This window comes from Cetorhinus maximus, chromosome 19 (genome assembly GCF_964194155.1).
Source record: "Cetorhinus maximus chromosome 19, sCetMax3.hap1.1, whole genome shotgun sequence".
Taxonomy (NCBI): Eukaryota; Metazoa; Chordata; class Chondrichthyes; order Lamniformes; family Cetorhinidae; genus Cetorhinus; species Cetorhinus maximus.
In genome coordinates this window covers 59,985,794-60,001,908 of record NC_135897.1, presented here as the reverse complement: position 1 = coordinate 60,001,908, position 16,115 = coordinate 59,985,794, and the positions used below count along the sequence as shown (strand labels likewise).

General features: G+C 37.9%; 1 protein-coding gene across 5 annotated transcripts in view; it reads left to right on the top strand.

Annotated features, from left to right (window-relative positions):
* Positions 1 to 16,115, top strand: part of LOC144693831 (arf-GAP with coiled-coil, ANK repeat and PH domain-containing protein 2-like) — a 197,425-nt gene that overhangs the window by 162,950 nt on the left and 18,360 nt on the right. For 4 of the 5 annotated variants that reach the window (XM_078563905.1, XM_078563904.1, XM_078563908.1 and 1 more), the window contains 10 exons: positions 478 to 529; positions 904 to 1,004; positions 2,265 to 2,376; positions 6,100 to 6,308; positions 6,615 to 6,684; positions 7,146 to 7,240; positions 8,128 to 8,309; positions 13,296 to 13,391; positions 13,723 to 13,934; positions 14,878 to 14,987. In XM_078563905.1, coding sequence (XP_078420031.1) covers positions 478 to 529; positions 904 to 1,004; positions 2,265 to 2,376; positions 6,100 to 6,308; positions 6,615 to 6,684; positions 7,146 to 7,240; positions 8,128 to 8,309; positions 13,296 to 13,391; positions 13,723 to 13,934; positions 14,878 to 14,987 — 1,239 coding nt within the window. The remainder of the gene's footprint in view (positions 1 to 477; positions 530 to 903; positions 1,005 to 2,264; positions 2,377 to 6,099; positions 6,309 to 6,614; positions 6,685 to 7,145; positions 7,241 to 8,127; positions 8,310 to 13,295; positions 13,392 to 13,722; positions 13,935 to 14,877; positions 14,988 to 16,115) is intronic. The other variant, XM_078563909.1, reaches the window with a different exon arrangement.

The following is a 16,115-nucleotide window of genomic DNA, read 5'->3' as shown; positions in this document are numbered from 1 at the left end:
CTGACAGACGTGGACTAAAATTCCTTGTTTGCGTTGAGCCTACAATCTCAGCTGGTGTGTTATTTAGGTATTACAATTGGCCTTGGCATCCCAAGCTCGAGAAAGGAGAAAATTAGTTAAGTTTCTGCTCCCAATCACTATTCACTGAACCATGTTGAGAAGTACATGGACTGAGAACAGATTGGTTTGCCTGTGGTGTGCCCTTTATGGTAAAATAGCACAAACAGGACTGTGAAGGCTCACCACAGCCACGTGAGTTAAGTGCTGGTGAGAATGGAGTATTTGCCTGCAGAAAAGGAAGATGTAAAAGGGGAAGAAAATGGATCTAAAAGAAGCATCAGAGCAGAACTGTTTGTAAAGCTGGTCCAAATATTGCAGTCTTTAAATATATATTGTTTTTGTAATACACTCAAATATATATTGCTTTTTTTTTGTAATACACCTATCTACAATCTATAAGTTCTTCTCTCTCAACAGGCGTTGGTTTTCAATTCAGAACAACCAGCTTGTTTACCAAAAAAAATTTAAGGTAAGCAAAAAGTGTACTGAGCATAAAATTTTGAACTAACACCTGACAATTATTTAGTAGTAAATTTTAAGTTAACCATACCAAGGTTCAGAAACAGTGAAATTTATACCATTCTCTTAAATTTTTATCCAAATATTATCATATTTGTAAAGAGTATGACTGCAAAGTTTAGTATGTTTCAATGACTCTCGCTGGCAGGGGGCTGTAAAAGTCACCCCCTTGAGCTTTACAGCTTTTATGATGGTACCAGATACCATAATTAGATTTATTTATATTCATTTCCTTGTAGCTATAATTCCATGATAGTGATAATCAATCTTGTTCAAACATTTAACTATTTTAATCTGGCTGAACTTCTAAACATTTTCTCACAGGATAATCTCACAGTAGTAGTTGATGATTTACGACTTTGTACAGTCAAGCCATGTGAGGATATTGAAAGACGTTTCTGTTTTGAAGTAGTCTCTCCTACAAAGTAAGTGCTCCACGTTTTGTCTTACCTTTGAAGGGCTGGAATTATGATTCAGAATGTATTTTGTGTGTAAGTACCTATGTATGTGAATTTATTTTGCAAGTTAAGTTGATTTTAGGATCTGAAAAGAGCCCTCTGGTGGGAATAAATGGAAATCATACAGGGGGTGACTTTTACAGCCCCCTGCCAGCATATTTGAAGGTGTGGTGGGGAGGGAGCACGTAAAGCAAAGTGGTGGCCAATCCACCTACTTCCCACCTAACCCCGATCTGTCCCCCATATGACGGGTGCGGGTAAGCCAACCTGCCCTGAGGCCTATTGAGGCCCTTAAGTAGACAATTGCTTGCCACTTAAGGGCCGCCTCCTACTTTTGCCACAGTTTTTTGGCCTGCAGGGGAAGGCGGAGGGGAGGCAGCAACAGCAGCTTTCACAGTGCAGGCTACTATTGGGAAGGAAGTAGCGTTGGTTACCTCCTTCAGGGGTTTCCCTCTGCCCTATGCGCCCCCCCCCCTCCCAAAATGGTACCCCCTTTGTGTCTCCCCCTGGCCTCTAAAACCCAACCACTCCTCTTCTTCCCCCCCATTTCCCCTCAGCGGGGTCTCCAACCCCTGCCAACCCAAAATACTCGGACTTACCTTCAAATCTGGGAGACATGATCTTCCTTCGTGAGAACTGCTGGTAGTTCCAGCATTGGCCACTACTGTCTTTGGATGCTGCTGGGACTAGAGAGCTGCCAGCCAATCAGAATGGCAGAAGCCCCACTCTCAATTAAGGCCACCTCCAGGATATTATCGCTGTGGGGCAGCCAGATTTGAAGTTGGCAAGGCAATCCATTCCCTGGTGTTTTCAGGTTGCATGTGGACTTGCCACATGGTTAGAAAGTTTATTTATGTTCAGTACCAGATTTTGCATAATTTTTTTTGCACTTTGTTTAACCTGTGGTCATCAGAACTGTGTCAAGTTGTCCATCATCGTCAGACATGCAGACTTAGTGTTGACATGGCAGAATAGTAAATAAAATAGTTGCTTTTCCTTTTTCTGTACTTACTAATGTTTGACTTGTAAAATGGATGAAATATATAGTTGCACTTGTGATTATTATAGTTATCAATTGCTTCTAAGTTCAATTTGAAGAATTTAAAAATTATTCATACTTGATATAACTTCAGTAATGGTACTACTCAGACAATAGCTAAGGCATCTAATTTACTGAGTGATTCTAATTGTTCCATAAATGTTAAATCTCTGCATGTTTTCACACAGGAGTTGTATGCTACAAGCAGATTCTGAAAAAATCCGACAGGTCTGGATCAAGGCTGTTCAAGCTAGCATAGCTACAGCATACAAAGAGAAAGGAGAAGAGAGCTATGCAGAAGTACGTATGCAGTATATTTTCACTCCTTAAACCTCACAGACTGTAGCAATTCAAGGAAAAAGCCAGCCACCACCTTGGTACTAGGGACGGGCACTAAATGCATCCTTGCCAGCATCGCTCACATCCCAAGAACAATTTTTTACATTTGACAGTTGGCCCTGTTAATACTTTGAGATTCCCAGGCTTGAGCCATGCCATGTAATCACACATCTACTGCTGACATTCCAGTGTATTGTTAGAGGATGCTGTGCAGTTAAAGGCACCGGTTTGAATATTTCTGGATCTATTGAGCAACAAGGAGCCATTCAGCCTATTGTGCTTGTGGCAGTGCAAGTTTTCAACTAGAGCTATACACTAGTCATATTTTCCTGACCTTGCTCTATATTCTTTTATAACTGCACCTGCAATGATTCAGTTATGAAGGAATATTGGTCCTCATAAATGACAGGAACTAAAAACATTAACAAAAATCTTGCCTTTATCTGTTTCATGATAGCAAGTGATTCCTCCTTCATCCATTGATAATCCCAAGTTTATACCCCATTGTCCCAATTGCAAAGAGCTGAAGAGAATGGAGCCATAATTTCTCCGGTGTTCTTGCCTACACATCTACCTCGTGTTGAAAGATACGATCGTCTTTACAATCAAAATTCAATGGCAATATAGATCTGTGGCCACATTGGCATATTTTTATCACTAGCTACATTGTTGTGGTTTATGTTGCAATTAAACTATATTGTTACCTGAGACTTAAGTCCATCAAATTTTAGAATTTTCCAATAACTATTTAAATTTGCTGATGGAAGAAGTTTTGCATCTATCAATGTATTTAATTTGATTCAGTGCTTCTGTCTCACTAAAAAGTTAGTTGCAGTCGATATGAAGGATAAGTTCAATCTTTTGCTATGCTGTCATAAAATGTGCATTAGTTGTTACACTATTTACTGTACAACTCTTGAGTTAGGAATTTGAAGATTTGAGTATTGCTGAAAAGAGACATGCTGTCGATTCTTTTCATCTTGTACTCATTTATAAATTGTTGTTCCCTTTAGATTTGGCATTCTTGCGAATCTGTCCTGATGAGTGCAAGATGAAAAGCTTTAACAGCATGTCTCTTTTTTTTCCAGCAATATTCAAGTTCTATGCTACCAAGCGACAATTTGAAGATTACTAACTTGCACATGTCAATATTATATTGTTCACAGATGTCTCAAATTTGAATCCAAATTATAGTGGATTAAACATCATTTGTTATCATGAAAGAGATAGAGAGTATGACCTTTAATGTATTTAGTTCCTGTCATTTTATGAAGACAAATGCTTCTTCATAACTGAAACATTTCAGGTACAGTTATCTTTAGTTTGTTTTGGCAGACATGGCCTTCCAGTTACTACTACAATAACTTCTGTAGCCTGTTCCACCATTTAATTACAATCATGGCTGACCTGTACCTCAGTCGTATTTCCTGCCTTTGTTCCACATTCCTTGATATATTTGCCTAATAAATATGTTAATCTCAGTCTTAAAAATTTAAGTTGAGCCACTATCCACAACCTAGTGAGGGAGTTCCAGATTTCAATGACCCTTCTTGTGGAAAAAGTTCTTGCTGCTTTCACTCATTAATGGTTAACTTTTATCTTAATTTCATGGGGAAATTGTTAGAATTCTTGTCCAACATTCAGTCCTTGATGAGTAGAAATTTTCTCCAACTAAATATGGGGAAACTGAAGTCATTGTCTTCAGACCAAGCCAAAAATTCTATTTACCAACCACTGACTCAATCCCTATTCTGTGGCCACCATCTGAGACTGAAGCAAACTGCTTGAAACCTTAGTGTCATATTTGATTCTGAGATAATCTTCCAGCTACATCCATACCACCATGTGGACCACCTTTTTCCACCTCTGTAACATCGATTGACTCTGTCCTTGCCTTAGCTCATCTGCTGCTGAAACCCTTGTTAATTCTAGACTTGAATTTTCTCAACACACTCCTGATCAGCCTCCCAATTTCTACCCTCTAAACTTGAGCTAATCCAAAATTCTGTCGCCTGTGCCCTTACTGGCACTGTCTCATTCACCCATCACCTCTCTACTTATTGGTCTATCTTGGCTCCTGGTTAAGCAAAACCTTGATTTTTAAATTTTTCATCCTTGTTTTCAAATCTCTCCATCACCTCACCCACCCTATCTCTGTAGCCTCCTCCAGCCTTCCAAGGTTTCTCCACTCGACCAGTCCTGGCATATTGAGAATCCCCAGTTTTAATTACTTCACTATTGGTGGCTGTGCCTTCAGCTGCCAATGCCTAGGTGCTGGAATTTCCTCTGTAAACCTCTCTGCCACTCTTTCCCCATCTAAGTGCTCCTTAAAACCTAGCTCTTTCACCAAGCTTTTGTTCATCTGTTCTATTATCTCCATATTGAGAAATTTTATGTTGTAACGATCCTGTGAAACAACTTGGGATATTTTACTACCTTAAAAGCGCTGTATAAGTACAAGGTGTTGTTGTGACATGATGACCAAAAGCTCTTGTCACTCACTGGGTATAGTGTGCTGTAATATCAAGCCCCACTGTTCCCTGAGCCGCGATAAATGTGAAAAGCTTGACCAAACCACCAGATTGCGCTAATTCTACCTGTTTAATTTAGGTTAACAGAATACAAGCACCAGGTTTGTAAACTTAATAAGTAAATAACTGTTCATTGAACGAACTGTCGTTAACCAGTAATAAAAGAAATATGAACTGCTAATTTCTAACCTTATAACCTAAACTGTACCCCTTCTTAAATCCCTATGCGCACACGTACAAGATGCATAAGACACACAAATAACATGGATTTTAAGGGTGGGATAAAACAGTTCAATAGCACCAATTCCAGAGTACAGGATTCGATGGGATGATTTTGATTGATGTCTTCCAAATTCCTTTTAGTTGTTGATGACAAGAGGTGGTCTTCCAGTAGTTTCAATATTTAGTTCACTGGTTGAGCACTTGCCTTTCAATGTCTCTAACAGTGATTTTCCCCTTTGCGTCTTGACAGGGGTTTAAAAAGAGAGCAGGTTATAGAGATAGGAGAAAAAGCAAGCTAGCTACTATTGTGGAATTACTAGAATATTCCACACACGGGCAAGAGGTTTTAGGCGTTTTTCCTTTCAGGCTAGGATGCATGGCCCTCACAGAAAACCTTGTCAGGAGCCAATTAAAACATTGTTGCCAGGCAGCTCCCTTGGTCCAGGACTCCTTTCCGGCACCATCGTGTCTTCAGTGGCGCACTCTGTTCCAGGACTGCAACATTGTATATATCTCTCATCCTGTTCCAGTGGACATGTCTTTCAAACTGCAGCCATTGTAATTTTAATCCACAATCTAACAGAAAATAAAAAGATATGTTCTTTACAACAGTCCAACAGAAATAAAAAGATATGTTCCTTACACTCTGCCATTGATGGAGTGAAGGGATGACAGTATTCAAAAAGCCAGTCATGTGAGACAATTGAAAGGAAGATGGTGGAAGAGCAACTGAGCAGTGGAGGCAGGTATGACAAGGAGGGACTGAGAAGCTGTTATGGTTTAAAAATATAAGTGTTTCTATTTGATACCACTTCCAACACATTGGGTTAGATGAATGACAATTGTAGCTTGAAATCCATGCTCTTATGCATTTAAATGGAACGCCTTTTGAAAGCAACAAAAAGTGGTAAACTTGTCATTGCTTTCCCAGAAATTAGATAGAAGATCCTCCCCTTCTACCAGCAGCCTGGATTCTGGGAGTGAATTGAGAGAGCGACCAGTGAAAGGAGAAAGTGCACTTCAACGTGTGGAATGCATTGCTGGCAATACAAATTGCTGTGACTGTGGCCAGTCAGACCCGCGTTGGGCAAGCATCAATCTTGGAATCACACTATGCATTGAATGTTCAGGAATTCATAGGTATTAAGATGATAAAAGATTAAACATTGTAATAGATTGGAAAAGATGTGTATGTATTCACTTATTTGGCACCAATTGGGCTCAGTTTCAATATAATGGCTGCTTTTCACTAGATGAAAAGTTTCCAAGTAACTTTAAATAGTAAAAAAAAATTACAAGAACGAAGGATTAGCTTGATTATTGTTGATTGACCACAAATATATATTATTGCTGCATTGTTCAGCTTTAGTACCTTGCAGAAGTTGATCAAGCGATGAATGTCTGCATTATTTGTGTTGTATTGGTTTATTTTCTTTTTGTGTTTAGAAGTTTAGGTGTCCATTTTTCTAAGGTGCGTTCCCTTACTCTGGATTCATGGGAACCTGAGCTCTTAAAAGTGAGTTTTTATACATTTTTCAAAAGCACTTGTATGATGGTGTTTGATTAAATTTCATATAAAAGATTAGTTTGGGCCGTGAACACACAAGTTTAATATTAAGATCAACATAAAAACATTTGTTAGAAATAATGTAAGCATATAGTATTGTACAGCAAAACACCTTAAAGATAAATTTTCCATAATTTCTTCCCTTGCAACATCCAAAATGCTTAAATTAGACCTCCCCAGTTTACACCAATTATAGTTGAGGTGATGAAGTCTGATTATAACAGCATATTGATAATTTTAATAGTGGAATTTACAGTATACAAATGCATTTTCAAGCATTCACAATTCCTTTGGCACGTTGAAAGATTTAAATCAGCAAATAAGGATTTAACACTGATGTTAGAACAACATTTTGTATTCTTTACTAGTAATCTTTAAACTGAAATCTGAATTCACATTTTGTTTGACAGCTTATGTGTGCACTGGGAAATAACGTTATAAATGGAATATATGAGGCACAAGTTGATGAAATGCATTTTAAAAAGCCAAATGCAGGAGATTCAAGGTAAATAATGTAACTTTTTTGTAATTCAGATTATATTAGACAAAATTTTCGATGAGGTTCAAATGTGTCAGCTTGGCTCAATAGGTTTTTAAATCGTGGTCCCCTTAATCTGTTATGATCTATGTTAAAGATCTATAATGACACCATGCAAAAGAGTGCAACTTGTCAACATTTATTTCTCAACAAATAGATCCTAAAGCATTTAAAGTCATTTATTTCACTTCAAGCAATTTCACACACACCATAGTCAGTCATCCCATTCAATGTACAAAAACAAAAAATGCTGGAAAAACTCAGCAGGTCTGACAGCATCTGTCGAGAGAAAGAGTTAACGTTTCGAGTCCATATGACTTCTTCACAGCTCTGAAGAAGAGTCATATGGACTCAAAACGTTAACTCTGTCTTTCTCTCCACAGATGCTATCAGTTTTTCCAGCATTTTTTGTTTTTGTTTCAGATTTCTAGCACCCGCAGTATTTTGCCCTCATTCCATTCAAGATAACTTTGGTTTATATGAAGCTCCGTGATGTATTTCTAAGAAATGTGATAAGATACTGAATATAAATGCAAGTTTTTCTTCTAATGGTCTAGATAATTGTTCAAAAATAATTTGGCTGCCCCTTAGAATATATAATTTAATAAGATAATGGTGGCTTCAGTTGTAAATTAAACAAATTGTATGATTTCTATAATTAGAATGTAAAATGTAAATTTTCGATGCAAGGCTTGTAAAATATCAAATAGAGGCTAGCATCTGATAAATAAATGACCAGCATGTGCCTTGCTTTCCAATGAGCATATAATCTCAGTCCAACTTGTGCTTCTTTTAGAAGTAAAATGTATGAGTTTTGTAACTTTCAAGTGTATTTCATGCGCTACTATTGTTAGGCTTGAGAAGGAATCTTGGATCAAAGCTAAGTATGTTGAGAAGAAGTTTATACAGAAACCCTATAGAATTTCTCCATCAAAAGAAAGACCACAGGCATTACCACTGTCCAGTCAGCCTGAAGGCACAGCTGAAAAATCATCCAAATTTCTTTCAATACCAGGGAGCACTTCCAAAATTTCAGGTAATAGCCTATTTATAATGTAACATGCGGAAATAGATTAAGAACTACCAATGAGTAATGAAAAAAAATCATTGTTTAAATGAATTATGTATAAAATGAAGGTATAAAACATATTTCTGCCATTTTTTTTAATGCCAATAACTAACAACTATGGCCTAGATTTTGTGGTTAACAGTGACAGCACTCGCCGCTGACCTCGAAGAAAGCCGCCGACAAAGATCTAGCAATCTTTGTAGTACAGAATGAGTATTGCTGCAAAGAGAGACTTGCTATCGAAGCTTTTAGTCTTGCACTCAGCAGGATAGACTCAAGAGTGCCAAAATTTAAAGGGAGCAATAGTTTATACTGCATGCAAAAAGGGTTCTGATTGGTTGGCAAGTCAACACTGGTCGAGGCATTGCCATGAAGAATGCACGAGGGAACTATTGTCCCCCCTGCTTTTGTTTAATTCAAAAAGGTGCAGTGCCTGGGCATGTTCTTTTTGCTTGCAGAGGGCAGGTCCCTGCGTATCGATATATGTAGCTTCTAGTAAGCGTAAGTAAGCCACATTGCGAGTCCAACTGATAATCTTAAATTACTTGTTAGTGTAATTCTTATGAATTTCAGTGCTAGTGCTATGCCAAGTATGTAGGTTGTAAGCCCCAATGTCCAGTGGATTGTATGAAACAGCATGTTCCTTCGGCTGTTCATAATAGGCAGAAGTTGACCATACTCCGAGCAGATCGTGTTTGCAGAATCTCAGAACATAATGTCTAATGTTAGATGTGATTCTGCGATTGGACAACACTTGTTAAACAATCCCAAGTGTGCTAAGAATTACACTGATAAACAATTGAAGATTATCAGTCGGGCTCGCAACATGGCTCACTTACGCTTTCTAGAAGCTACGTATATTCATACGCAGGGACCTGTCCTCTGCGAATAGGAAGAACATGTCAAGGTGTTGCGCCTTTTTTTGAATTAAACAAAAGCATGGGGAATAATGATCCCCTTATACACTCTTCATGGCAGCCCCTTGACCAATCAGTTGATTTGCCAACTATTCAGCACCCTTTTCTTATGCAGAATAAATTGTTGCTTCCTTTGAAATTTGGCAGCCCTGTATCCGCCCTGATGAATGCATGACAAAAAGCTTTGACAGCATGTATCTTTTTTTTCAGCAAAATCCAGTGAGTTCTGGGATGTGGATTTTTCCTTTCCCAATGTTCACTTAAATCTGGAGCCATGTCATGTGATCTCCAGTCGTCCAGCAGCAGTGATGTCAGTAAGTAGGGTAAGCAGTCAATCACATTGAAGTATTCTCACCAGGATCAAATATTTTTTGAAGACTACTTTTTTGATTTTTTTCAGTCTCACTAATCCCTTTATTAGGTGATGCAGTCATATAATAAGATTACTTTCTATAATTATGTTGACATATGGGGTATTAGGGCTTGCAAAAAGCAGAATTAGAATGATTCATCAATATGTTCAATAATCATCACCCTTCCATTAAACTTAAAGCCACAACACACAAGAAAAGTATTCATTTCCTAGACACCACAGTCTTTAAATTGGCACAAGATAACAGGCATATGTTTTTCAAAATAACTGTCACACACTTGCACAAAAAGTCATCACCCTAAACATGGCTTCTGTGGACAGGTGAGGCCACAGCTAATGGGTTTTCATCACATGTGCACAAAGCTGGAAGATTTTAATCAGGCAGCTACTACACTTTTCAGATCTCAATCTCAGCTTTAAATTTAACAATTGCTCAAACATTGATATTGATCTAGCGTCAATTGCTGTTTGCTGAAGAGAGCTCCAAACTTCTACCACTTCATCCTGAAAGACCTGGTTCAACTTTTAGATTATGCTCCCTAGTCCTAAATGCTGCTAAATTAATTGATCATTTACTTCATTACATTTCCTTCATTACAACAGAGATTACATTTCCAAAGTATTTCATTGACTGTAAAACATTTTGTGATGTCCAGAGGTCATAAAAAGCACTATAAAAATGTAAGTCGTTCGTGACTCAGGCACAAAAATAAAATAATACAACATCCGTGGAATCACTTGAAAGATTTCTTCAGAAGTTGTTTGGCTGCTTTACATAATATAATAGTTGCCCTTGTCCAGTTATCAGATTCAATAGACCCCTGGAAGATGTGACCCACAAAACCTTTCCCTGCCATTACCTGGATAGTGCTCAGCTCCAGTCCAAGTTGACAGATTGAGGCTGTAAACAGAGATATGAAAAGGTGTAAATTCTCAGCAGTGCTGTGACCTGCTTACTGCTTCTGTAGATGGAGAAGTGGGGGAGAAGGTCTCCTGTGACCACACTCCCCCCTGGCAGGCTCACTACATCCATCCCACCCCACCTTCCCACCCCCCCAGCCCAACATCCCAGCAGGCAGCCGCTCCCTCACAGCAAAATCCCTCCTTGGCAGGCAGCTGCTCCCTCTCAGCCTCTCTCCAACCCACCCTTCCTGGCAGCTGCCTCTCCACCCTGCTGCAGCTCTGTTGCACCGCCATTCACCTTCCCACTGCATGCTGCTCCTCCAGTCACAGACTGTTTCTCTCCTATGTTTGCTGCTGATAGGCTCGCTAGCTGCTCAATCAACTCACAACTTTTCTCTGTTCACCTCGTGATTGAATTTTCCTTGGCGTTTTTGGGGCTTTGGAGGTTAAATTTGCCCATTACCCCTGAGTATTTTGAAACTGGTTCTACAGCAACCCAGGAAATAAACTGCACTGACTATCCTTCACATTTAATTAAATTTTACAGATAGCAAAATTAACGATTGGGACGTACATATAGGATTAAGATAGAGGTTGAAACATAAACAAATTTTTAAAAAATTATAAAAATGTTTTTATTATAATGGAAAAATCTGACATGTCACAAATATAAAATTAACCTTTCAGGACCAGAGAGACACTTAGCTGTAAGTATGAACTTGTAACTGTGGTTTTAACAGTGTACTACCTCATTCAGTAAGGTGTAACTTTTTCAAGGATTTTAACAGCAAGACTAATAGCACAAAAAGGCTAGTTCTTATCAATTAAGTGATTTTTTATTTGATTGTAATCTCCGGCAACGTAAAAAGCTCACTGTGGAGAAGCATACAATCACTGAAGCAACTCCTGATTCACTGCGCACGTGCAGACTCCACGAGTTGCTGTTAGCTTCAGAGGATTAATGATGACAGGCGCTGAAAGTTTCACTGTCATTATTACATAATCTGGACCCATGTCTTTTTCACCTGTAGTAAAGTAAATAAATACAATGGCCCAATTTAGTGGTCAGCGGTGAAGTGACAGTGCTGGCTGCTAACCTTGAAGAAAACTTCCCACAAAGATCTAGCAATTTTTGTGGCATGGATTTCACCTTTCCCAACACAAATTTGAATCTGGTGCCTGGTCAGTGGGATCTTCAGGTGTCCAGCAAAGGTGATATCATCAAAGCAGGTAAGCAGCCAGTCACAGTGAAGAATCCTCATATAGCAAACTAAGAAGTAAAATGCCCTGATTATCCTGGGCATACTAATTAGAAGCTGAAATAAAATATGCAAACTTTAAAAAAATTTATTGAAAGACTATGGAATTTTATCATCGAAAAATTTGACATTATACAAATGTGAGGTTAGTTTTCCAGAGCCAGAGGTTCTTCATCAGTAGTTCTGACTTAGTATGCTGTTAAAAACCTAGTTATACTCCATTAACAAGGCGAAACTTTCCCAGCAGGATTTACAATATTAAAGGGAACGTTCTATTCAGTTCAGTGATTTCTAATTGATCTCCATCTATGGAGATTTCAGCAGTGCATCCCAATGGAGAAGTGTGGAATCACTGACAGTGACATCTGGATTTCCGTGTTTAACTCCAAATGTGTGGACTCCAGAAGTTGCTGTCAGTTTCAGAGAAATAATAACGGCGATTGCTGATGGCTTTGCCATTGTCACTACCACAAAATCCTGACCGTTAAGTCTGCCAAACTGAGTAAATTCACTTTAGACTATTACTAACGAACAATCTATCTTATGGTTTTCTTCCTTGTATTTTTCTTTGAATATCTTAAAAACTATTTCCTCTGTTTTCCTCTGTTTCAATGGCTGCTTTGCTTTGCTAACATGCATGTAACCAGCTGCTGTTAGTAACACTGAGCCACGTCGGGAGTCTCTCTTCTGTCCAGATGAGCTGGACTCGCTATTCTCCTACTTTGACACCTCTTCAAAATCTAGTAGCAGTAAGTACTGCACATATAGAGCTTCTCAGTGCCTGTGCTACTAAATTCATTCAATGCTTGATTCCACTTTACAGTTGCATATGTGAGTTTTTGTTTGTGATTTTGACCTCCCTGAGCGTATTTAAAAGTATTATTTGTTCAAGTGGCATTTTCCATCCTGCATTTGATTTTTCCCTTGTATTTGTAGCTGGCGTATTTCATTGTTAACTAGATTGGATATTGCAAAAAAGTAACATGAACTGATTTTGTGAATGTTGGGATGATTCATTTTGAATCATGGTGTTTTCTCATTTGTGATTTGTTTTTCATCAGTGTAAACTTTATCTCAATATGATAAGCATCCTATGTTTGTCATTCATTTGTACATTAGTAAAATATTGTAGCAGCAAAAAGGTAAAGTCTGTTTCTTTAAGGCTTACAGATCCTCATGCATCACTGGAATGTAAAGTAAAATAAAGATAAACTTCTTCAGTTTATTTAATTCAAAATACAGGATTTGTGTTGTTCTATTCTGATTCTAAGTAACATTTTGGTTTAAGATTTAAAGCGTCTTTTCTGTAGGTTGGATAAAATAATTCCTTCATTATAATAAACAAATATCACTTATAACTTGATGCAAAACATTCCATCAGCTTTCTGTTCAGATGATGTATTAATCACATTCACAGAAACCTTGTTATATCAAGTAAAACTGGAAGAGTTATAATGGGTTTGACATAGTCCATCTTATTTAACTTGTCTTTTTCTTTAAGGAGTAAAAAATTCAGACACTGGTGTGCCAAATAGCTCTGAGGGCAGCAAGGATGTGGTAATGTCTGTCATTTCCAATAACAACTTACCTGAACCAGGTTGGTAAGATTGGCCAAGGTGAATATTAGTTGCATAAATTAATAACATTACATTTAGATGCATATCCATCTTGTGTTCTCCTACACTACTACTCCTACACATATATACTCAGCTAACTTCTATGTAGTTAGAATTCAATTCATTCTAACCTGAACTTTGTTCATTAAAAGTACAGTATGTCTCTAAATTGAGTATTTTGAGTTGAATCAGAAATGTGTTGAATATTAAATATATTTAGAATACAATGTCAGTAGCAAGAAGACTTAAGTATCTGCAACTTTATAACCTCTGATCACAGTATACTGAAGATATTTTTTCTCGCTTCTTTAGAAATTTTGGAAGCATCTATTAGAGAGGGAGGTGGAAGGAACGCGTCCATTTTTGATGAAGAGAAAATTATTTCACCTGGATTGCAGCTATATAAAGCTGCGCATGTTCGAAGTCTTCCTGATATGGCAGAAGCTTTAGCCCATGGAGCTGATGTGAACTGGGTTAATGCTGAAGATAATAAAGCAACTCCTCTTATTCAGGCTGTGTTGGGGGTAGGTTGGCTCTTAGCTTCCTCCAACCCCCACCACTCCTGCCAAACCTGTATTAAGAGAACAGAAAATATTGTGGTTTAGTTAGAATCTAATGAAATCAGAGGATCAAGTGCAAATCAAAATAAAAGAATATTACAGGTCAAGCTCATCAATCCATCCATCTACTTTTCATCTTGGTTTTTTGGTGGAATAACTCACTTCCAGATAATTTACTACAGCCAGGGAATATTGATATTTCCTTTATTCCAATTAAATAATACTCTTAACCAGTTGGCCATAGAAAAGTATTGATGGAAACACCTACAGCCTTGAATGTTTTCCTTTCCTAAATGCAGATGAGTTGGCAGTGGCAAGAAAATTGTGAAGAGAAAAAGAATGAATTGAGTAAATAGGAAGGGGCAAAAATTCTAGGAAGATTACAGAGAACTTGTGTATTATTATCCTTAACTTAGTCTGCAAAATATTACACGGGTTAGAAACTATGTACTGAGTCCTAAAATTGAAAATTGGTTATCGACATCTTCTGGTGCCTTAGATTTATTAAAGCCTGGTTACAGACGCTTGTGTTCCTCTTCATAAAGTATACTAATTAGTTTTTAAAAATAATTTCTAAATATGCAGAGATATACTTGTAAGTATCTGGATTGGCACCAATGGCCCAAGTCAGTGACGTGCCCTCATGATTTTACCACTTGATTCAAAATAGTCCTATTTCAAGGCATGCTACAGGGAAATTGTATTTGTCCCTGTCATAATAAAATTAACCACAAGACTGTAATATAGTGTTTCAGCAAACACTTGTTCGTCCCCTTTTATGCTTTTTTCCCCTTGTTCTGTTTTTTTTTTCCCTTTCTCTTTTTCTCTCTACTGCTTATTGATTAATGTTTCAATATACTTTTATCTATGCTAAGTTTGGATCTTGAAGTTATCTCTCTTATCACAGGGCTCTTTGGTTGCTTGTGAATTTCTGCTACAGAATGGAGCAGATGTGAACCACAGAGACTGTCATGGCAGAGGACCACTACATCATGCCACCATCTTGGGGCATACTGGGTAACAAACTTGTTTACCTTCACTTGTGTGAAACATGTTTGTTTCTTTCTTTATGCCTAATATAATGCAATAAGCTGATTGATGCTTTAAGGCCAGATGTTATTTTGTTTCCGTGCAAAAACATGCTTCAAGATTGTTGTGTACTTTGGAAGAGCCTTCAAAAAGTACATAATTCATAGTCAATTCTAGGTAAATCTTAGTGGGCAAATCTATAAATATATGTATATTCTAAGATAACTTTTATCATTATTGGAAGTTTAATGGATAAACCTCCTTTTCTATTTTCAAAAGGACGTTATTACTGAACTTTGGGGGGGTGGTGGAAATGATACAAGACTTGGTTATTACAGAATTGTTACGGTATAGCAGGAGGCCATTTGGCCCATTGTGTCTGCACTGGCTCTCTGAGCATTTTAACTTAGTGCCAAACTCCTTCCTTTTCCCCATAACCTTGCACGTTGTTTCTACTTAAATAATCATCCAATGCCCTCTTGAATGCCTCAGTTGAACATGCCTCCACCACACTTCCAGGCAATGCATTCCAAACCCTAACTACTCTTTTGTGTGAAAAAGTTTTTCTCACCTCGCACTTGCTTCTCTTCCAAAACACAAAAAGCTGAGCCCACTGGTTCTCGATCCATTTACAAGCAGAAACAGTTTCTCCCTATTTACTCTGTCCAGACCCCTCATGATTTTGAAAACTTCTATCAAGTCTCCTCTTAGCCTTCTCCTCTCCAAGGAAGACAGTCCCAACTTCTCCAATCTTACCTCATAACTGAAGTGTCTTATCCCTGGAACCATTCTCATAAACCTCTTCTGCACTCTCCAATGCGTTCACATTCTGTTGTGGCGTGGCAGATGATATGTGCCAGGTGGATCAAATACACGAGGGAAACTTGATCACATGGTCACAACAATTTTGCAATTTGTATTTTACTTCGAGAGACGTGCCCTGAATTCAGTAGTAATAAGTCTACCAAGACTCTAGAGATTTTTTAGAAAACTAAATTAAACATTTAGTAACAAAAGAAAAGATTTCAAACACATACATAGATCTACAAATTACCACTATAATAACTCCTAAAACCCCTAATTAATCTGGCTTCCGGTTACACCCCCCCATCAAGG